The sequence below is a fragment of the Vigna radiata genome, unplaced genomic scaffold, assembly GCF_000741045.1.
Source record: "Vigna radiata var. radiata cultivar VC1973A unplaced genomic scaffold, Vradiata_ver6 scaffold_303, whole genome shotgun sequence".
Lineage (NCBI taxonomy): Eukaryota > Viridiplantae > Streptophyta > Magnoliopsida > Fabales > Fabaceae > Vigna > Vigna radiata.
This window is the reverse complement of record NW_014543817.1, coordinates 64,394-89,486: the sequence shown is the minus strand read 5'-3', so window position 1 is coordinate 89,486 and position 25,093 is coordinate 64,394. Positions and strand designations below refer to the sequence as shown.

Sequence of the window (25,093 nt, the reverse complement as noted above, 5' to 3'; positions counted from 1 at the left end):
TTAAATACCTCATTCTTCAAAAAAACTAGTCTTGAAGTCAACGCCATCATTTCTTCATTATTCTTCTTCAATATCTCCTCAAGGTTTGCTTCAAAGGTGCCATCATNGGAGCTATCATCATCACCTTCCTCAACTCTACATCGTTTTGGCAATTGCACTATACCTATCCCTCCATCAAAAAGCTGAAAAGCAGCTTTGATGTCAGGCATGTCACGCACACGCTCGCCAACATACCACTCCAACTTAAACTACAAGACATGCAAAAAAATTAAACACTACATTCAAATAATCAATATTTATACAATACTTACATCAAATACTTACTTCTCCAGTCCGAAAAATATTATCAATATTTTCATATGACCGTGCCTTATAGCGGAACCAACGCAACATNCGAGGGAAATCCCTATGAATTCGATTACCATCCAAGGAAAATCTCTCCACCGCCCAAGCCTACAATAGGATGAAATTTTACAGTAACACATATATCAAAATGTAGAAAATTCATAGAATTCACTTGAACAACTACAACGAATTTTACCTGCAATACCGCAACATTGCCACTTAGACTCAGTGGACTGTTATTTTTTTCATGCCTTTATTCAAACTATCAACAAGGTGTTTATGTACACCGGTAGCCCAATCATATAAACAAAGACTATCTAGGTCATCTAAGACTTTTGATGGCATGTTAGCAACTATCTTAGACTTCCTAGGAAAGAAAAAGACAACCAAACAAACAAATATATACAACCTACAAACAACATCAATGTTTGTGTTTTTGTCTAAAACAATCACATTAAACACGTCAACCAAGTCTTTCAAAGATGTGTTTTTTTTGTTAAACATTTGTCCAACCAAACCTTCTATACATTCATCAAACGGTATTTCTAAACCCCCTATACCTAAACCTGTGGTCATGAAAACATCTAAAACTGTAAATGGAACCAATTGATGACTCAACCTAAAGCTAACATCATGCCCGGCCCACCTACATACCATAACCTTCAATAACTCGCAGTTTACGTCCACATCCTCACGTAGGTACACACACCACCTAAATGGTGTCATAACAATTCGTTGAACATGGTCTTTTCTCAGCAAACGATTCATTTCAATAAGATATGATGAATCCATAGAAGTACGGACCCTCCACTACAAAACATAACGAAAACATTGTTATTATTAACAAAACAAAATTGCAACTAACTAAATAAAAGACCAAAACTTGAACTTATCTTTGGGATTCCGGAAGCCATTCCAATTGAACACAAAATGAAAACATGTAAGAGGCCAAATATCAATACTTGCTTAGGGTTCAAAAAAAAAAATTAAACCCTAAATTAAGTGGAAGACAAAAATGAGACAATGCAAACCGAAATGATACAAAAATAGAAACCACAAAATGCGAGACCGAGTCGAAATGACGAAACTCACAAGAAACCCAAGCCGAAACCCAAGCCGCCCAAAAAGGGGATACCACAACTACACCTTATCTTGCGAAAGACTCCCTTTTTTCGGTTCGGATAACACCAACGCAGCAATGGAGATAGCAAAGGATGATGAAGGTGCGGGAATGGAAACAAAAAGAAAGTGAAAGAGAACGTTCAAAACCAAAGTGAAAGACATCAAAATGAAACTGCCAAATGAAAACTCATATTCCATATATCTCATAATTCCTATTCTACCTTCCTCAGTACATTAAAAAACCATTTTCCAATTAAAACATAAAACCCAATAGAAATTTGACACCTGGACGGTGTCAAATTTGTGTCAAATATGGGTGTTAAACAAACATTTTCCTATGATCGAATAAGAATTGGCTCGCTTGTGACGAGGTAACATCCGACCATATATAGTATACTATATAATGTATTATCTTAACGTCTTAAAACATTCAAAATTTTCTCATTTTGAACAATTGTATAAACTACCTATGTAGAATTTTATATTTCTTTTTTATATATGTTAATGAAATGTTAAGTATGTTGAATTTCTTTATGTAATTATGTAGATAAGCATATTTCATAGAAATCAGGTCGTTACATTAAACAAATATACAATTATTGCTTTCATCTCTTCTTTAATTTGAAATTAGGATATTATATTACTCCCCCGTCCAATCTAAGATATATTTCTCTTTATAAATTTGTCATATATAAAACAAATCAAATTCAGGATCTTTTGAAAACAATTAATAAGAATTTCTTTTTGACAGTAATTAATTAAGATTTAGCGATGCAATTTCAATTCTCAATTTTAAAGGGCTAAATGGATGTTATTAATAGGGTTTTGATCCATAAACGAAGTTATAACTATTTGCCGCAAAGCATGGCTCGCGTTCATCGTTGTACTTGCATTATAATAGTATGTATATCTATAATTGATATTTATATTGCTTAAAATATTGTTATATTATTTGCTTTCGTTTTTTATTTTTATTTTATTTTGAAAAGGTTGTAATTTCAGATTAACCAAATGGCTGACATATCATGTGAATTGTTCTGCTTGACAAGTCAAGGACAGAGACTCAATTATTAAATGTTTTTAGAATTTTCAATACTCAATTCTTCACCATCATGTTTACATGTTTATGTCAAAGTATATAAATCATTTACATATAGGTAATAAATGCAACTCTTATGTTTAAAACTCTTGTACTGTATTAAAAATTCTCAAGTGAGGCTTGGATTATGTAATGTAATTAGATATATTAAATTTAACATGTTAATGATATATATATATATATATATATATATATATATATATATATATATATATATATATATATATATATATATGTGTGTGTGTGTGTGTGTGTGTGGTTTGTGTATGGGATCTTAAAAGAGTAATTAGCTTCTGAGAAAGTAATGGTTGGACAAAAAGATAATTCTAGGTCAAAATTATGATGATGAAATTAGAGTTGTCAAAACGGATAATCCGACTCGATTCGACCCGGTTCACCACGGGTTTGTCACTTAGTGAGTCAATCCAACCCGGTTCATTTATTAGCGAGTCAGAAAAATTCAAACCCGACTCGACTCATCACAGATTGGTGGGTAAACGGGTTGACTCACTTAAATACATTTTTTTTTAAAATAAAAAAATTATAAACTTTTTATAATTTAAATCTAAACAAATTTCACTCCAATATGGGTGTTTAATTAATTTTGAAAATAAGAAACTTAAATAATTATTTCAAGCAAAAATAATAATAAATATTTTTATAAAATTAAAATCAAATTTTAATAAAATAAAATTAGGTAGGTGGGTTGGTGGGCTAACCTGGCCTACCACGGATTCAACCCGCATGAGTCGGATTTAAATAAACCGGGTTGAAATCTGACCTGCATAAAAAAGTACAATTTTTTCAAACTCAACCCGATTCGAACCTATGATGAGCCAGATTGGCCTGCAGGTTATGATCTATTTTGACAGTTTTAAATGAAAAGGTGTAGTTATATTGGGTAACCATGTTTTTGAAGTAAGTTTATGATTACTAATTTAATTAAGTGGTTTCTTTTTCTTTACACTTCTCAAAAACTGTGTTTTGGAAAAAGAAACGTCCAACCCTTTTTACCACTTATCATGTTGAAATGATTTTGTAGAAAGTCTTTAATTTTATCAATTGTTTCAAAAAGTTATATATCTTTCTTAAACTACGTCACAAAGTACTTTCTAACCTTTTTTTTTCATTCAATACTTTCTACATTTCAATTAGCAAGTAATTTAGTGAGTTGTATCACAACTTTTTTTTTTTTATGTTGGGTCGAGTATTACTTCATTTGTAATTGGGTCTATTTAATTTTCATCATAAGAAAATCGATGTACTTCGCAATCCTATCTACCTTTTGTATAATCATTATATCAATTATATAAATGAATATTATCTCTAATATTTATTTTTTGTCACTTCTATAAATAAGTTATAAAAAACATGGATCTGGTAAAGAGAATGAATAAAGATAAATAATTCTTCTAATAAACAAGAAAAATATATGATAAATCTTATTAAGAAAAAAAGATGATTACAAAAGTTTGGATTGAAATATGTAAAACATTATCCTTAGAAGAAAAAAAATGATCTACACGAAAATACGTGACAATATGCATTTATCTCAAAATGCAACTTGTTAAACCAATTGAGTAAACAAGAATTTTCGAACTTTATAAACATTATTGTTTTAAAAAATAATATAAAGTAAAATAAATGACTGAAAACACTTTAATATAAATTATTGTGTTTGTTGGTCTCTCTGACGTGGATAGTTATTGAATATACATATAAAAGACATAGTAAGTAGTAACAATTAAAACAAAATAAATGTAATGACATTAAAAAAATGTTCAACCATAAATAACATTTAATTATAAAATTAATAGTAAATAAAGTTTCAATAATAATCATAAAAGATAATGATATTAGACAAAAAAAAATTTCACAACATTTGAACATTGATTACGTGTCAATCTGTGGTCAAAAATTACTCTACATTCAATAATAATAATCATAAACATAATTGTGGAGTAATTTTTGACCAATCACAGATTGACACGTAATCAATGTTCAAATGTTGTCTAAAATTAAATAATAATATATATATATATATATATATATATATATATATATATATTATCTATACTAATATTTATTTCACAGATAATTAAAAATATATATTTTATAGAGTATATTATCTTTTAAAACAAAATATTATATTTTAGGAAGAACCTTTTAGATTTAAGTTTTATTTCCGTGCATACTTTAACATGAAAAACAATGTAAAAATTTAATTGTTTTGAATATACCATATTAATTTTAATAACATATACCATATTAATGTTCATTTTAGGTTTTACTCAATAATTTTATATTGTAACCTTATACATGCATCTTGTTTTATGAGTGTTTTATTTATGTGTCATAATGACAGGCACTCACTAAATAAACCTTCAAAAGATATTAGTAATTCAACTCCTACAATAATTATTATTGTATTTATTAAGAGGTATATTAAAAAGGAAAACTATAATAATGTACATTTCTGACCCAATTTAATAAAGTGAAGAGAAATAATACTATATGTAATTAAATTTATAGTAGATTGTGTCTCACTCTCTAATATGCTTTATTTTATTAATTTTTTTTTTATAAAAACTTTATATATAACAACTTGGCTATCACTATACATTTAAATAGAAAGTATAGACTTATTTAATAATATTAAATCATATAAAAATTTGTAAAAAATTATGCCTCAATAGAAACAATATTTAAAAGCAATAATCTCAACTTCCATGATAAATATTTCATATATTCTATATATCAATATTGCTATTAATGTGTCATATACATATAACCATAAATATTATTATTGTATTACTTTATATACACACATTTATTGTTATTATTAATATGAAAATTATATGAAAGAATAATTTAGTCAAATGTTTATGCTTAGATAATTTTTTAAGTCGTTTTAAGTTTTAACAAGTTTACATATTTTTTTTTTATAACTCTTGAAAGCCCTTATGTTGATTCATATATATTTTATTTTATAAACCACCACTTAAAACAATAGTTTTAACATCCATTTGATAAATATGTAAATTAAAAGTATAAGCAAGAGCAATTAAAACTCTAATTGTAGTAACTTTTGAAATAGGTGAATATGTATAAAGAAATCTACACCTACTTGTGTACAACTAATAACAAGTCTTGTTTTAAATTTATCTATGAAAACTATCGGATCTCAATTTTTTTACTAAAAATTTATTTACATCCAATACTTTTAAGATCATCCTCATCAAAAGAAGTTAGGACCAAAATATTTAATATGTCCTTTTCTTTTACTCCTCATAAGTTTATTTTGAACATTTTTATTAGCATTATCATTGGTAGGCAAAACAAAACTAGAAGCATCACAACTAACATTATCTTAGAACGAAAATCAATACTAGAAACATCACAAGCAATTTTAGTCAACGACAATTTTAATATGAAAAAAATATCTTATAAGTGTTATCTAACAAAACACTTAAAATAGACAAAATATATTTGTGAGATACATCATGCTTTAAAGTAGAAGATGTTCAAATATCACTTATCACTTAATATAATAGAGGAAGTAATAACTTTAGATATCATAAAGAATAACCTTATTTCAGTGAGCAAAACTTTTATTTATTATTGTCAACACACAAAATTTTCACTCGTAAAATTTATAGGATTATGTAATCATGTCATATATAAATATACTATATAATATTATCTTTGACTTATGCAATACGAAGAATAATAAATTTCTAGAGAAAATTTTTCTCCTAAAAATGCTAAATAAATAATAGAGATGTGGATAAAAAATATTGATCAAGCCAAACAACTTTTATAACAAATAACACCAATATAGGATAAAAATTAGTAGAAAAAGTTTGCAAAGTATTGACCTTAAAGAGAAAACATTTACACTATATAAGGTAAAACAATATGTATTTATTTTCTTTAGATACAATAGTCCATCATATTGATTAAGTGTAACGAATAATCTCTAAACCTGTGAACATCAATGTTTAAAAGATAATATAAAATAAAAGACTTTGGTTTGTTGTTATTATCTAGTGATTTTTGTATTGAAAATAAATAATGATAATTAATAATAAATACGATTAAAACAAAATTAAATACAATAAGATTAAAAAGCATTCACCCATTTACTTATAAAATTAATAATTTATAAAAAAGATCAATAAACATAAAATTAAAAATATTATATATATATATATATATATATATATATATATTAAAAATATACTAATATTTTTAACAAAAACTACTTATTTAGATATCTATTTCATTTTATTATCAAATGTTATTTTCATTTCTTTTTTCATTATTAAAATAAAAATGTGAATGCACTTTATGCATGTTTAAAATTGTAAAAAAGAAAGTTGAGACAGTTGAAAAATGAAAAAAAATTTAGTTTACTTTTGGAAAACCGCAAAGACTTTATTGAACTAACAAGTAGTTAGTATGGTTGGTGATACTTAACTTTATACATTCATTTAGTAAACTTTAACACACCTTTTTAAGTTTTACCCGAAAAAGTCTGTACTATTCTTACACTAGTGTTTTATGACCAACCAATTTTCAAACAGTAGAGTTTACTACACTTGCATCATTCTCGTACTTTACAATCATCCAAAATAGATTAGTCTTCTATTCACCAATTTACACGCAAGTAAATCAATTATTCATTTATTATTAACTAAATTTATTACTATAATGTTGACCTATACATTTTCAGTTGAACATTTCTTGTCTTTTTTTTTTTTTAAAAAGTGTTAAATAAATGACAAGAACATGGTAAATTTAATCTATTAACATAATTTTAGAGCTGTCAAAATGGGTTGCAACCTGTGGGTCAATCCGGTTCACCACGGGTTTGGGTCACGGATTTAGGTCGGGTTGAATTTGAAAAAATTGTATTTTTTTTATGCGGGTCAGATTTTAACCCAACTCATTTAAACCCGGTTCATGCGAGTTGAACCCATGGTAGACTAGGTTGGCCTACCAACCCACCTACTTAATTTTATTTTATTAAAATTTAATTTTAATTTTATAAAAAAATATTTATTATTATTATTTTGCTTGAAAAAATTATTTAAGTTCCCTATTTTCAAAATTAATTAAACATCCATTTTGAGAGTGAAATTAGGGAGTAAAATTTGTTTAGATTTGAATTATAGAAAGTTTGTAACTTTTTTTTATTTTATAAAAATTGTAATTAAATGGATCAGTGAGCCAACCGTTTACCCACCAATCCATGGTGGGTCGGGCCGAGTTCAAATTGTTTCGGCTCACTAATAAATGAGTCAGATTGGATTGGCTCACTAAGTAACCAACCCGTGGTGGGCTGGGTCGAGTCGAGTCAGATTACCCGTTTTGACAGTTTTACATAATTATATGCAAAAATAGTTTGATAGTGTCATTTTTTTTAACTTATCTCATTTTAATATTTGAAATAAATACTCATTCAAAGACTTTTGTCGAAGTTTGGTTTCCATGGATGAATGGGCCATTCCCATGACTGAAAAGCTAACTTGAAGTGTGACAGTTTCTTCTCACATCTCAATACATTTAAATTTAAATTTTGGGTTAAATATGTTTTTGTTCCTTAATTTTCAGTGAAATTGGAATTAGTCCATCTTTAAAATTTTAGCCCAACTTAATCTCTCAACTTTAAAAATATGTGAATTTAGTTATTTTAATCAAATTTTGCTAAGTTTACATTGTTTAACACATTTTTTCTTCAATGTTAATTGAGAAATGCATTCGAAACATCAAATAAACTTAACAAAATTTGGTTAAAGGAACTAAATTCATGCAATTTTAAAAATAAGGGACTAAATTAGTCAAAAGTTTCAAAAAAGGACTAATTCTAATTTTCACTAAAAGTTAAAAAACCAAATACATATTTAACCTTTAAATTTTTTAATTTTTTTTTTCATTTTCAGTTTTGGAATACATAATTCGAGGATTTAAAAAATGCATAAATATCAGATGTAAAAATTATATTTTAAATTGTAATTTTTGAAACACAAAATAAAAAATACATTTTAAAGAAAGAAGAAGGAGAGGGGTGAACTAAAAGAAAAGGAAGGTGATGGAGGAAGAAGATAAAGACATATATGTCTTTTCCAATGACATAGAGGCACAGAAAGAAATGTATGGAGGTGCAGAAAGATGTTGTCTCCGAGTTTTTGTTTTTGGAGGAACGTTAATTTGGGCCTGAGGCCCATGAAAAATCGTGCGTGCATCTACCTCCTCTGGTAAAAGAGGCTTTTGCATCTTCCCTCCATTCACGCTATGCGTCAATCCATCTCCAATCCTCTGCTCGCTCCCTAATCACATTCCATAATTTCACATTTCCACTTCCGATCTCCGATTCCACCTCGCCACCGCCACAACGCCGGCGGCGCTCCCGACATCGTCGCTTCCACCATTCGCCGTCGTACCCGACCCTCCTTCGGTCAGTGTGCCGTTTCTGACACCCCACGCGCGCCCTGGCAAATGCAGCTCCTCGAACGAATCGCGAACCCTGGAACGGGTGCGATTCAATGTGATGTGAAGAGATTAAGGTTGTTGGCACTTCGCGGGTGTTTTCACTATTTTTAATCATTATCAATTGCTGATTACTATTGTTGGTGTTAAATAATTTGATATTGTTGAGGAAAAGGGTTGGGGGAATTGGAAAATAGTGGCAGAGAGAGGAGAGTTGTGGAAGGTGATGGTATTGAAGGGAGAAGAACGATGACTGGGGTGTCATTGGGTGTGCGCACGGGGAGCTATGGTTCGCTGCAAAACGGCAACGTTTCTGTGGCCGCGCTTGTGCGTAGACCTTCAAAGACGCTCCTCTACAACCCCAGAGAGAAAGAGAGGGGTTTCTTTTTTATTTGCCGGCGCCTTGGGCGAGTCAGGGTCGCAATGCTCTTCTTGTTTGCCCTTGGCCTTTGTGTTTTCCTTTTTGGCTGTTTCACTGTTTACAGAGGTTAGTTACTTCCCCTCATATTTTATGTTTTCGTTTTCACCTTATCAATGCCTCCTAGATATTACTCTCAACATTTCACTTTCTGTCTTCTGATCATTTTTAAATTCACTGATGTTATAATTCTAAGTTTATTTCAATAAATATTCACACTAATCTAATTATTTTTAATTATTACTGTATATATTCTGTAAGTAACAAGTAAGAATAAACTAAAGAAGAGTGTAATAAAGTAAAACTTTTATAACCAATTAAACATCTCAATGGTTAGTAGTTATTTTGGGTATGTTTAGGATAATCATTTGTTGCTTGAAATACATCTTCTAGAGTTACTTCTACAAGCAATTATTCTTAAGAATAGAAAATAATATTTTTTCAAATTTCATACCAATAGAATACGTATTACTGTGTCATAATTAAATTTAAATTAAGAAAATGTAAAAGTATAAGTTATTTATATTTTTTTTTGTATATTTTTATTAATATAAGATTTACTGTAAATCAATTAATGATGGTATGCAAAATGAAGATTACGAATACTATTTTTTAGTAGAAAACCATTCATAAGAATTGTTTCGATTGGAGATCCTTTATTGATTTATTGCTTTCCTGTGAGAAAACACAGTAAATCGAAGAAGTTACAACAATCAATGATTAGATCGTTTGAAACTGCACAAGTTTATGATAGAGGTCAATTACAGACAATTTTTTTCAATTTACAAGGATAATTAATGACACTTCGAAAATTGGATGAAACCATTATAGTTCTAGAAAGTATCGTAATTTTTCCTGAATCCTTACTCTGGATTGAAGTGGCTTGTATATACTCTTTGTCGAGCTGTTGGAATTCTTGGCATCATTTCAAGATATAATTATGTTGGATTTATGGCAATGACATTTCTACGAAATATTCGAACCATTAATTAATATTTAGGACAAAACTCATATTACTGACATTTACTAAAATTCTCAACTGCAAAGTGCAACTCCAATTTTGATTGGAAAGTATCACAGACAGCAGCACTTATTTATCTGCTGTCCTACTTTATTTGAGTAAATTTAAGAATAGGTTTGGCTGACTTTTAATTCTCCTAGGAATATTATTTAAAATAGAAAAACAATTTATAATAGAAAGCAAGAGTAGAATTTTGAATTTTACTCACGGTCCATAATGAGTCTTGTTTAAAGTGTAGTTATTGTAGAAGGGATGAGTAAGGTCTGATCAGTTAGATAATAACCTTTTTATCCTTCACTATGGAAGTAAACGTGAAGGGAAATACCACATATATACTTTTAGGACGTGATCAATACTCATGGGGTGTTTGTTGTGAGGTATAATATTGCATTTCCTAGAATCACATTTCTAAGAATATTATGAATTGTGATAATTTTCCTAAAAACATTTTAAGACAATGATTGGATAAGTTTTAACATTCCTAGGATTATTTTCAAAATTTAAAATGTAAGAATAAAAACGAAGAATATAAATGCAAATAATTAGATTAGAAAATAAATTCTCATATTTCTTCTGGAATATAACTTTCTCACTCCTCACCAGATTAAAAGTGAATCAAAACAAAGCGTTGGTACTTTTTCAAACATGATAAATACATATGGATTATTTTTTGAAAATCGTTACAAACATGACAATTATATCCCCAGGATAAATATTCATTTCTAGTGTAGAAAAGAAAAATCTTTATTCCTTGAAACAAACACAGTGGCAGGAATCATTTTTCAAAGCTAATGAAAACCGGCAATATTCCTTTCCCAAATTCACATTTTTGGGAATACATTTTTAAACCTTGAAACACACTTTGCTTTGCATCTGTGTAATATACTCATTCCATCCTCAAATCACTACAGTATAAGTTTCTTTCACACATTAGAACAGAAAAAGATTGTCACTTCTTGAAACTCTTCTAGTAAAACAGTCTTAAAGTGTCTTCAGTTTAAAGAAAATTAAGATATATTAAATTTAAATTATTGTTTTATTTTTAAATATTTTATTTAGATAAGATAGTTCAAATTAATTAAATATTTATTTTTCTGTTTGGATAGTTTTTGAATTATCACTAAATTCAGAAAGTTTATCTTAATATAAACAATACTTAATAATTCAAAATATAACTAAAGTGGGTCAAAAATTTTTAATTGACGTTGATTTTTTTAATGTCATCTATTGATGTTATTTTTAATTGATATTATATATAATCATTTTGACTAACTTGGGTTGAGATTATTCTTTTATGATATTCATTAGGTTCTTTCATCAACCTTTCTATTGTAGGTTGGAAATCTCCCGAAGTGATAATTACTAAAAATAATTATAGTCTACGCTGGTGATAATTACTAAAAATAACTATAGTCTAGGTTAGGTAAAAGATTATGAAATCGGCATTTGAAGAAATCCGGCTTAACCTTGGACAAAAAATAACATTAGTGAAATAAATTGAAAAACAGTTGTTATAAACATGGACCAACAAATAGCCACAACAAACACTAACTAAAATAAACTGGCTAACACCCTTTGAAAAATAAAACCCCGACTTACCTCTACTATGAAATAACTCTAGCCTAAACGAAAAATTAATTCCAAAAATGTTAATAATATAATAACTCCATCAATGATGATTAAACATCCTTGACTTATATTAGTTGAAAAATAGTATCTTTGACACTGTTGAAAAATAGTATGATAATGTTAGTTGGGAAGTTACAACACTAATGAGATATGAACTCCACTTATATAAGAGATTAACATCATCTCCAACCAAAAATTTTAAGACAATAGGTTTATAGGTCTTTTATTTTATAAGATGCTCAACTTTCTCATCTTTATTTAATGTGAGACTTAAATTCATATTTAGATTTCTAACAATCTTTGCTTGAAGGGTGACTCCTTTCTACATTAGTATACTTCCCTTTTGAGTGCAAACATTCATTACCATGAGTACTTTAATGATGACCTTATATCGCTGTTATACCACAACGAGACACAGTTTCCTAAAACCTTTATCCTTGTTTGACTCGCGTAACAAGACAAACTATTGGCTTTGACACCAATGAGTCTTTCAAGTGAAGAATTCATCATGGAAATACAATCCCAATGAGACATGAGTCCGATCCAAAACTTTAAGACAATGGATTTCCACCAATCTTTCCTTCAAGAACGAGTTCCTTCTACATTGGTATACTCTCCTTTGAGCATAAACATTCCTAACCTCGAGGATCTCAATAGTTACCTTCTTATGTCGTCGTTATACCACAACGAGAAATGTTTGTATGAAACCCCTGTCTTTGTCTAAACTGGTCACCATCTTTCTAGTGGAGAATTTGCCAGGAGATACAAACACCAATTAGACACGGGTCTAATCCATAGAAATTGATATTACCTCCAACCCAAAAAACTTTAAGACAATGGATTTATAAGTTTTCTACCTTATAAGACACTTAACTTTCTCATCTCTATCTAATGTGAGACTTAAATTCACATTTGGATTCCCAATAAAAGTTACCGTTGACTTGTATTGGCTGTACAATAACTTTGATCTACATTGTCATCAATTAAAAAAAAGAAGTGTGGTTGAAATCAATAGAAAAACATTAGTAATGTTAACTAAAACAATTCTAACTCATTGATTGAAAAATAATATCAACCTATATATTAATAAAAATAACTAACAATATTGGTAAAACAATTAATTACGATTGATTCTAATCTAAAATTGTCAACAACAATAAAAAAAATTCCAAGCTGACAACGACTTAACCACAACCAAACCGATAAATTCATTGTGTTAATTAAGTTGATGATGATGTCCCAATTTGAGCAGGAGTCAAAATGTCTTGGCTGAAGCCGATTCGAGAAGATAGCACGAAGAAAGGAAACATAGTTTTGAAAAAGAAAAAATTTCAAAATTTCAAATTTTTACTATAATGTGAAATTTGAAAATTTATAATTTCAAATAATCAAATTAATCTGAATTTCTAGAATTTGAAATTTTTAAAAATTTTCCATCTAAACAACATTTTTTATCACACAATATTTTAACTTTCTATAAAACGAAATTACTGAATTAGAATTTTTTATCCAAACACACCATTACTCTTCCTATAAATGCATTACTTTTATTGAAATAGGGAAAATAATTGAATTTAGGAGAAATTAGAAAAAAAAAAATTAATGCTTGAAAGGTGAGCACACAATCTATATTTAAACTTTTTAGAAGGCTAAATGTGCCAATCGTTGTAGGATGGAGGAAGTAATATGGTGGTGTGCCATAAAATTTTTTGGGTTAAGAAGTAAATTTTAAGTCTAACTTAACCTCACAAAATCAGTTTAGAAGATGAGGTTTGCGTCCACATATATAATCTAAATTGGTCTTATTTCTAGTCAATGTGGAAGTTCTAACCTACTTTCTCATGAAATATATCTCATGTATAGGACTATACATTAATAGGTAGTCCTAAAGCGGCCTCATAGCATGTGGAATGATGGGTCCAACAATCACAAATTTTTAGCATGTGGAATGATGTGTTCAACAATTAGAAATTTCGATAGGATAGACTCTAACCCAAGATTTGATAGCATATTAAGAAATAGATTTTAAATCTAACTCAACCTTACAAAACTAACTTGTAAAAGTGAAGTTCGTATCCATATATATATATATATATATATATATATATATATATATATATATATATATATATATATATATATATTTTAAATTGGTCTTATTTCTATTCGATATGCGACTTTCAACACTTTGAATCTTATAAACTTTAAAGATAAATAAGTGATAGTATAATGTGTTTCAGTTTTGATCTTTCTGGAATTGTTAGTTCATGTCTTGCTGTTCAATTGTTTTTCTTTTCTTTCTAAAGTTGAAGTTGTATTGGTTAGGAGTTAAGACACCATTTGAGATATAGTGATTTGATTTAGGACTTTCCCTGGTTTTATGCTTGTTTATCTTCATAACGTTCGATTATGATTTAAAATGTATGTTTACAATGTATTTTGGTGTTATGATGAACTAGGTGGAAGCATCACGAGTGAAATTGAAGATACGAGATCTTATGCCGTTACTAGGTATGGAATTTTAAGACCTAGAGGAGCTGTAGAAGATAAGTCCCAGGATAGTAATTCTTCTAGATTGTTCTCATCGACAAGTAGATATAGAAGCACATCAAGGCCACCTTCTGCTCCTGCTTCATTGTCCTTGTCCAAGTCTAAAGGCAAAAGGGCAAAATTCCCTACTTGGCGACAACGTTGTGACCATTTTGCATTTCCTCCTCCACCACCAGTTGATAGAAGACGTCCTGGACCACGCCGTAAGTCTTGTTTTTCCATTTGGCTTTTTTTTTTTTTTTTTTTTTTTTTCATTTCTTAACTCAAACTATTAACTCGAATATATGCAATAACATCTTATGTTCACGTACGCACACTGCATAGTTAGTTATTGTCCCTCTAGAATTCTTGTAATCGGGTTTGCTCTCTTCATTTTCAGCATGCCCTGTGTGTTATATTCCAGTGAAGCAAGCTATAGCTAGTATGCCAAGTTCCCCATCAAAATCTCCTATACTTCGTAGTTTGACATATGTACATGATGAAAATTTAATTAATAGTGACCGACTTGGTGGCTCTGATTTTGGTGGATACCCTTCTCTGGAAGAAAGGAATGCAGCTTTTGATATAAAAGAGACCATGACAGTGCACTGCGGGTTAGCTCTTCTTTGTTATTTATATTTAATTTTCTCCCAATCTGGAGATTAATATTCCTTGAAGAATTTTTAGAATTCACCCACATTAGTATCAGTGTTTTGTTTACTACATGTATATTTATTCCTTTTCCTGCATTGGCATAAACTCTTATCAGATTTGTCAAAGGAAGCAGACCTGGTCGTGGGACTGGATTTGATTTTGACGAGGCTGATCTCTTAGAGTTGGATAAGTACCATGATGTCATTGTTGCATCTGCCATATTTGGTATGGCTTATGGCGAATGTCCTACAGATATACATCCTTTTGTTTGTTTTCTTCTTCACATGCTTCCTTCTATCCATGCTAGGAAACTATGATGTTATACAACAGCCCAGGAACATCAGTTCAGAAGCAAAGAGAGACATTCCTTTCTATATGTTCATTGATGAAGAAACAGAAATGTATATGAAGAATGCCAGCATTTTGAGTAGCAGCAGGAGAGTTGGATTATGGAGAATCATTGTTGTCCATAATATTCCTTACGCTGATTCTCGGCGTAACGGAAAGGTTGGCAGCTTACTTTTTGTATTTATTATAGTAAAATCTATTGTCCGCATTCTTTAAAGTTGTGCAATTTTCAGCAGATATTCTATCATTTCTAGACACGGTCCCCCTTTTCAATTGAAGCTTTCGATTTCTGGCCTAACCTCGGCCTTTATTTTTGTTTATTTCCACTTTCTTCCACATTTAACCATGTTTTGTGATTGGGGAAATGATTTTACTAGTTCATACAGTATTAATAACACAATAAGAGTGTACAGAATTGTAGTTGGTAGCTTTAGCTTACGACTCTTACTCTAAAGTCCAAACTAACTGCAGAGGTTGGTTCTGGTGCTACCTACCTCTGTGTGTACTATGAAATGGTTTTTTGTTCTAGAGCACCTATACAGAACTTCATTAGATAAGCGCAGCGTTGAAAGCAAAGAGTTGAGGCTTCTATGCCCTAAACTTGAGAAATTGATTTTTTTATGTATTTGAATGTCATGTAGCATTTGATTTATTAATGTAGACTGTTTTGTACTAGAGTAATTAGTGTTATGAATGCTTTAATTTAATATAAACTTGTTTGGAAAGCTGAAAAAGGAAGGAAAATGAATTGGTTAAAAATATTGTGGGAAGGAGTTCTGAATTATTGCTTTATTACGAAGGATTCACAAAATAGTTAGATATATATTCTACTGAAGTTGAATAAGATCTTTTTATACATTCCCCTTTCTGAAACTTACTTTATGTGATCTCACGATGCCGCAAAACTTATTGCAGGTTCCAAAACTTCTTTTACACAGGATCTTCCCTAATATTCGATATTCTATATGGATTGACGGGAAGCTTGAGCTCGTCGTGGACCCATATCAGGTTATTGAGAGGTAAAAGCTATCTCTGCTCTCTATTTTACTAAAAATTAGTTTGGTTTTAATTTCTTTTGTATTTAGTGGGATAAATTTTTATTTTCTATTATTTATTCTATTTACCGTCATTTAGACTTGAGAATAAACAATGACATTGTTTGCTTCCAATTATATTCTGATGAAAATATACGGTTTTGTTTGTTCATTTAGTTGTAAATTGATTTTGATTTGACAAGTTTTGCATATTATATTAATATCCATGGATTTACTTTTATTATTAGCTAAATGATTTTCAGCAGATTTACACGGTTTATACTTGTGCATATCTTTTTCCACTTGATGTGGTGCAGTCGGAGTCTAGCAAGCTATGCTATTTATAATATATAGCAAAGAGAAATTTCAAGTAGTTCTCTTGGTATTTTTCTAATTGAATATTTTGTTAAAGCTTATAAATAGCTATCAATCCACATATCCAACTTTCTAAGTTGAATCTTCTTATTACACTATAAGGACTCTGGTCTCTCTGTTTAAGTAATGATGATCAAGTGACTCTTATTATCATTACTTTTGGTGAACCACTGGTAACTTGAGCATCGTTATGACAATTGCTAGGGAGTTAAAACATGAAGTATTAAATGAAAATTCATAGTATTTAATCTAATATCTTGGTCATTTGCCTTTATTTTATAGCACACATATGAAGAGGATATATGCAACCATAAATTGTAAGTGTATATTTCTAATATCTTTAAGTATCATTGCCTTTCATATCCTTCAGGTTCTTGTGGCGCCCAAATGCTACTTTTGCGATTTCAAGACACTATAGACGCTTTGATGTATTTGTTGAAGCTGAGGCTAATAAAGCTGCTGGAAAATATAAAAATGCTTCCATTGATAACCAAATTCGATTTTATAAATTATACGATGGCTTAACTCATTATTCCAGAGACAAGCTTCCTATAACTAGTGGTAGGAAATTTTTTGATATATTCATGCCTGGATATGTAAAATGGATTATGTGTTCACATCTGTGCCTGTGCTTCCATATAATAGGTCCCTCCATCTTAAAAATCTGAAGTATTGCTTATGGCTGAGTTTCTGCAGATGTTCCTGAAGGGTGTGTTATCATAAGAGAGCACATTCCAATTACAAATCTTTTTACTTGCTTATGGTTCAATGAAGTTGATCGCTTTACTTCCAGGGATCAATTAAGCTTTTCCACAGTAAGAGACAAAATAATGGCAAAAACTGGTTGGAGAATTAACATGTTTATGGATTGTGAAAGACGTAACTTTGTGATACAGGTTTGTATTTGCGTCCTGCCCTGCAGTTGTGTTTAGCTGTTAGAAAAAGCTTACTGGTTTATGAAGTCAACATGCATTTCCAAATGTTTGTGAAGGTCTTTTATCGTGTGCTTTATTTCCTCTTCAATGGTTTGGATTTTGATGTTGGTGGTTTGTGATGAATTCTACTAGACTTACCATAGAGACGTTTTGGAACACATGCCTCCACCAGCTGTTGTAATCCGGCGTCCTACTCCAGCTGCTTATTATAACAAGTTTCAGATGAGGAATCATCCTAGACGTTGGAGAGGAGAAAGGAGATCAGGTCCAAAGCATCATCATAGAGTATTCGGCAATGTTTTGAACCACTTTTTGGTTTAGTGTTATCTTCTTCCACGAGGCTTTTTGTTTTCCTTTTAAGTGTAAATGCATGCATTCTTTGTTGCAAATTTATACTTCAAAGAGCTCCCAACAATTTTGAAGCTGTTGCTTAATGAATTGTAAATATCTTTGAAAGATCTTAACCCCCTTTTTTCAAAAGGAAAGAGAAAAAAAGTGGGGGTTCTCAATGGTGCATTTTGCACACTTAATTATCACTAATTTTTTTCTGTCCTACCGTTGCTATATAGATAGCTGTAGAAGGTGTTTGGCTGCTTGAAAAATTACAGAAATAAAAGTTGGCCTGTGGAGAGAACAGTGTGTATGGTTAGATTTTATTTTTGAAAGATCAGTTTTCTAGAAAAAGAAAATCATCTCTCAAAATTCCACTGAAAATAAGTGAAACAGAAAATGGTGTATAAACTGTATCTGTGAAAATCATGGTATGAGCGAGATTATTATCTGATTTATTAAACATGGAAAATTCTATGTTAAGAGAAAATGATTGTCTTTTAAGAAGAGACAATTCAAATGTATATAATTATTCAGAAAGATAAATGAAAAATTAGAATTAGTGACCACTGGCAAGAACAACAAGAGATTGCATGAAGGAATAAGTGAGAATGAAATCGCTTGTCACTAGCTTTTGAAAGAGATATAATTCTCTATTTTATTGTTCAAGTGTATTCCAACAACACTTGGCAATTTTCTTGTACTCAAACTTAAAACATCTTAACACCATTTCTTGTTCTAAAAAATCTCTTTAAACAAATCTTTATCATATTCCGTATTTGGATTAGTCAAATTTTGACATTTTCTCCATTTCCAATATTCTTGAATAGTTGACAAACTTACAACTTTCTCATTTCCAGGCTACAATTGAACATTCTTCAAATTCTTACATCTATTTTTTTTCCCTTTTCTAAGTTACACCAATGATACCTGAATATATATAATTATATTTAGTAAAACATACTCTTACTAGAGATAAATTTAAATTGGAAATTTCTTTTTCCCATTTTTAGAAATTATATTTTCCTTTTTTTTTTATTACATTATGGATAACTATGATTATTCTTCTTAAAGATAGTTTTCCCACTTTCTCTATCAGTAGTAGTTAATTTGAACATCTTAATATCAATTTTATAGATTTTAAAGTTTAATTCAAACTGTAAAATTCTTTACCAGTGAGTGTGCACTTTCGTTAAAAATCTTAACAAGATCAGTAAGAGAGATTTAGAACTGGAAATCAAAATCTTAACTTTCGTTCAAAACTAATCCACGTTCTAAAGCAAAAAAAATAAATTAGAGAAAATATTCGTACGGAGATAGTTAAATTAATTTGATTTAGAATTAATATAATTATATTTAACGATGATCAGAATATACACATATAACTGTTCTTTTTATGTAGTTATTGGTAACTATTCTAAGAATATACAATAATTTCTCAGATATATATTTTTGTAAACAATTTAAGAGAATACAATAGTTATATTAATTACTCCCACAATATATTTTGATAATTTTTTGTAGATTTTTCTTTTTCTGTTTATCTTTTTCCGCCACGTCTTTCATTTTTATTTCTCCTAATTATAAAAAAAACATAGAAGCATATGAGTAGAATTTCTCCCAAAAACAAAACAAGATACATAGAATTCGGGTGGCAGATTTTAGATTTCTGGCATAGTTATCCTTAAGATTAAATAAGTACAAAATTATGAATGATATCTACAATGAAAGGCCCTTTAGTATTTTGACAAATATACAGATGTGGTGGCCTACAACTTTGAAAATGCCAAATATAACGACAACATTTTCTGAATAATCTCATGTAGACCCATTTCTGTGACCCACCAACCATTCAATTAATTGCTTAGTAGAACAAACAAGAAAGGAGGCCACCAGAAAACCATGGCGATGTCTGCATGAAATATGGATCCAATTTATGAGGTATTTATGGTAACATAACAATCAACTTCGTTCATCAAGCTCCTTCTCTACTCAATCTCAAAACTTAATCTTCTAGTCCCCTCTCCCTCTTTCTGTAAGTCCTCTCAGCCTTTATGTACCAAATTGAAACTGGTTTGCTGAAATCTGTCCACAAGTTGTAATCCTTTTGATGCTATGTCTGAAATTTGAGTAGACTAAGCTTGTGATTTGTTATGGTTGAAGTTCTAAAGGGTGATGATGAAAAAGTTAGCATGCTTCAAACTAGAATCAGGATTGGTCATGTCACAGATTTGGTTCTGTTGCTGTTATCACTGTTACTGTACTACTGGTAAGTGAAGTAACTAGAGCTTGAGATTTGGGGAAGAAGCTGAGCCGAGTGTGAAAAAAGTAAGGTTTTTTGGAATTTTGGAGCAATGGGTTCTTCTTGCTTTTTCCTAATATGTGTTCTGCATTCTGCAATAGCTTTGACTTGTGGAGTCCTTATGGTGTTTTATTCCAAAGAGATATGTGTGTTGGGGCATGGACCAAAAACAGCAAGCAAGCTTCAAGGGTCAACACCTCATGATCAGTTACTGATTCAAACCTCAGATTCCTTCTCTGGCTTGTTGCTGTTCACAATTGGATTCCTTGTGTTCATGGTTGCTTGTGTTAAGGACTGGGAGTTCCAAAGTTTCTTTGCCAAAGGGTGTGTGTTTCTTCACATATCTATGGCAGTTTGGAGATTCTACTTTGGGAGGAAGCTTGAAGATCTTGCCCATGACTGGCCTAGACATGCTGTTGGGGACATTGCGTTGGCCACTTCCTGGCTCTTCTTTCTTGTCTACTTGTGGAGGGAGAAGTATGATTAGTCTTTTGCTATATTGTATATTGTATATTGTATAGTGTAGCATCCATGGAAAACCATAGGCCTTTATGTTGTACTTGTTTCTCGGATTCATTTGTGTGAAAGTGTGTGTTTTCAATGTAAATTTATATATCCATATTCATAAAATAGAGTTTTAACTTGTATTTTATTAAATTTGTTTTATCTCAGTGAAAATTTTAACAATATTGTAAGGTTAATGATTATAGGATTAAATATGTTTTTGTCCATAACTTTGAGTGAAAATTAGACATAGTTCCTTTTTAAAATTTTAGTCTAATTTAGTCCTCAAACTTTAGAAATGTATCAATTTAGTCCTTTTAACCAAATTTTGTTAACTTTATTTGATGTTTCAAATGCTTTTCTTGGTTAATACTAAAGCAAGAATGTGTCAAACAGTATAAACAACTAAAATGTTATCATGAAACGTGCTTGAAACATCAAATGAATTTAAAAAAATTTAGTTAAAAGGACTAAATTCATACATTTCTAAAATTGGGAGACTAAATTAAACTAAAGTTTTGAAGAAATACTAATTCTAATTTTCATTGAAAATTAAGAGACCAAAAACATATTTAACCTATCATTCTAAACATGTAACTAGGATTAATTAATTCTGACGGTTGAAGAATATTTTGCTATGGAGGTGTGTGAGAAGCACATGGTTGTAGAGAGTTATCAAGGTTCTACAAAAAGGAATCCAAAATGGAGCATGGCGGTGGCAACTCCATTCATCATAATATGGTTATTGAGAAAGACAATTTTAAAGATTCTACAACTTGTTTTTTTGCCTCACTTTTTTAAGAGCAGCGGTAGGATGACACGCCCACGTAGTGTTTACATTCAAATTACACGGATTTCTTTAATTTTTTTTTTCAAAACTAACTTTTTACGTTTAATAAAAATAAAAAACGGTGGACCACACCGTGTTATTTGAATGTAATAATAAAAAAAGCGTGTCAAAGTAAGTTTTTTCCTTTTTTAAAGTACTATTGTAATAAACAACTCTTACTAAATGCTGAACCACTTGGGCAAAAGTGTAGGATGTCCATTTCTTTCTCTCATGACCCAAGCTTCCTGTCTTATAATGGATGTTGTGTTAAAAGTTGACAATTTTTTCAAAATTTTACATTAATTAAAAATAAAATTAATTTAAAATATACTAATAAGTGTATATTTTAATTTATTAAACAATTTTATAAAATTAAATTAGATTTAAAATTTATTTCTGAATATGATATTATATGCATTATTTATCAAATTACTCTTTAAACATAAAATTCACTCTTTAATAATTAATGGTGAGTTTTTTAATCAAACAGTAAGATCAAAATAATACATTCAAATTAATTATAATTTTAATGATTAATTTTTATATAAAACTACTAAAATTCATTTTTCATCTGTCTAAAGTATCGAAAACAGTTTTTTTTTATTATTATTATACTATTTTTACCTTGTAAATAATAATACAAAATAACTAAACCCTAAATCTTAAATCTTACTTATAAAAAAATATCAAACTTAAGAAATATAAATCCGACAATGGATTGGGGACTGTGACATCTCCAATCGTAACAGGCTCAGGTCTCTTATGTATAATTTAATATTTAGATCTCTCTTGTATGTATTCTTATATTTTAGAACTTTGATATACTTTGTTGATCCAAAATTTATTATCTAACAAAATACTAATATATAATTATTATCACATTAGCAATTCATATTTCCATGTTCGTATTTTTATTTTTAGTTTATTAGAGAAACGAAGACATAAACTGACAATTTAAGGACAGCCATATTTTGTTTTAATTATTTCTAAATCCTTGTGGTTAATACTAGAACTGTCAAAATGGTCACAACCCGCGAGCCAATCCGGCTCACCACAAGTTTAGGTTAAGTTGGGTTTGAAAAAATTGAATTTTTTTTTTTATGCAGGTCAGATTTCAACCCGGCTCATTTAAACCCAGCTCATGCAGGTTGAACCTGTGGTGGGCCGGGTTGGCCCGCCAACCCACCTACCTAATTTTATTTTTTGAATGTATTATTTTATTTTTAAAACTTATGGCATATAAGAAACTTATTTGTATGTTTTTTTTGTTTGTTTTTGGATGACATTTGGATTATATTTGTACTTTTTATTATTATTTTGAATTGTCTTCAGTTTAACATCATTTTTTGGGAGTGAAATTTGTTTAAATTTGAATATAAAAAGTTTGTAATTTTTTTATTTTAAAAAAAAAATTGTAATTAAATGGGCTAGTGAGCCAACCCCGTTTACCTACCAACCCGTGATGGGTCGAGCCGAGTTTAGATTTTTTTGGCTCGCTAATAAATGAGCCGGGTTGGGTTGGTTCACTAAGTGACCAACCCGTGGTGGGTCGGGCCGAGTCGAGTTGAGTTACCCATTTTGATAACTCTACTCACAATTCTCAAGATACATGGTGACATCACCATGGGCCAATTGGTTTCCAGCATAATTCATGATACCTGCGTCAAGCAAATAGATTTTAATAAGTGGGTCAGAAAAAAAACTGAAAGAACTCTTTTCAAGAACCTAAATACATTCTTTCAACTTCACTTTGCGGTAGTTTCGTCATCTACTTCACTTCTGATATCTGGCAATGTATCCAGATCGGTTCGAAGTTCAGCAACATCCTCGTGGATACGACTATCAGAAGAATCAATGGCATCAAGTTCAGCTTAATCCAAACTTTCATTGGTAGAGGACAAGTTTGATGTTTCATCAGTTTCATTTGTTTGAGTGTCTCCATTGGATGTTTCATCCTTCGTGGCATTAGCATTGAGTTTCACTTGTTTCATTGTTACCTTGGGACTTACCACTATGAGAGCTATCAGATTCAGTCCTCTCATTTCTATAAGGGTTCTTAGTTACATTTCAAGATGATAGATTAGATGATTTTCCTACAGTTGCATCTCTATTTTCAGTTTTATCAGAGTCAACCAAAATAGTATTATGCAACTTTTCTTTAGAATGTTCACCGCCACTCTTATCTAATCCCTTGCACTTCAAATCGAACAAAAACGATCTTTTTTTGTCCCACGAACTCTAATACGAAGCCCCAATCTTCTTTTCCCAATTTGATAATTTAATTTGTTTTGCCCACTTTGTCCTTAATTAAATTTGATTTCTCCTCTTTGCACTCCATTTTTTAATACAAAATACACTTCACACATGTTTTTAATGCCACATCAATTTAAACAACACCCTTAGCATGCCATGTGAGGTCATTTTAAACATCGTTTGTCCAATTTGATGACAAACCTCTGTTTGTTTCAATTTATAAAAATAAAGAATGAATTGAAACACTGAATAAATAGAGAACCTATTTTCAATTTGACGACAAACCTCTATTTGTTTTAATTTTATAAAAATAAAGAATAAATTGAGACACTGAATAAATAAAGATCCTATTTGAAATTCTAAATAAAAATAGAAACTTACCGAAATATTAAACCTTAAAGTAATGAAAGAGAAAAAAAGAAAAGTAAAAAAAAAATGAGAAGATCGACAAGAAATGAAAGAGTAAAAAAAAAAAAGCTTATTTTAGTTAGATAAAAAAATTAATAAAAAAAACAAACAAATAAAATATATAATTTTATTCAAATCAAGTTACACTCTCAATTACGTACAAGTCTATGTAAAATATGATAACAGAACATTGACCATTCAGTTAAATATATAAAATCAAGAAGAGGATAAAATATTTTTTTTTCGAATACTTAATAATAATTTTAACAAAAAATCAGGAGTACCTATATTCTCGTGTACAATTAGGTCAGTCACTAATTATAATTATAAAGAGTAAGACTATATTTAAAATTTAATTTTTATACTCTTTTGTTTTATATTTTACTGCACATAATATTAAAATTAAGGTTTAATACCTATTTTAATATCTCTTTTGGGAGAGTTTGTTCAAAGTAGTCATCTCTTT

General features: G+C 29.8%; 2 protein-coding genes across 6 annotated transcripts; both read left to right on the top strand.

Annotated features, from left to right (window-relative positions):
• Positions 1-8,704: 8,704 nt before the first annotated feature.
• On the top strand, positions 8,705-18,556 carry LOC106754990. Of its 2 annotated transcripts, none has more exons than XM_022778121.1 (9): positions 8,705-9,545; positions 14,586-14,879; positions 15,056-15,269; positions 15,425-15,534; positions 15,617-15,816; positions 16,573-16,676; positions 17,349-17,383; positions 17,763-17,962; positions 18,134-18,556. In XM_022778121.1, the coding sequence occupies exons 1-9, from the start codon at positions 9,308-9,310 to the stop codon at positions 18,320-18,322; spliced, it is 1,584 nt and encodes a 527-aa protein (XP_022633842.1). In that variant the 5' UTR covers positions 8,705-9,307; the 3' UTR covers positions 18,323-18,556. The 2 variants fall into 2 exon arrangements, with proteins under 2 accessions (XP_022633842.1, XP_014492556.1); XM_014637070.2 differs by lacking the exon at positions 17,349-17,383 and adding an exon at positions 17,437-17,627 and having other exon boundaries at positions 8,707-9,545.
• Positions 18,557-20,108: 1,552 nt separating this feature from the next.
• Positions 20,109-21,290, top strand: LOC106754996. Of its 4 annotated transcripts, none has more exons than XM_022778124.1 (2): positions 20,109-20,366; positions 20,735-21,290. In XM_022778124.1, exon 2 carries the CDS (start codon positions 20,755-20,757, stop codon positions 21,118-21,120), a length of 366 nt encoding a protein of 121 aa, XP_022633845.1. In that variant the 5' UTR covers positions 20,109-20,366; positions 20,735-20,754; the 3' UTR covers positions 21,121-21,290. The 4 variants fall into 4 exon arrangements, with proteins under 4 accessions (XP_022633845.1, XP_014492565.1, XP_022633844.1 ...); XM_014637079.2 differs by having other exon boundaries at positions 20,111-20,659; XM_022778123.1 differs by having other exon boundaries at positions 20,118-20,272; positions 20,495-21,290.
• Positions 21,291-25,093: the final 3,803 nt, after the last annotated feature.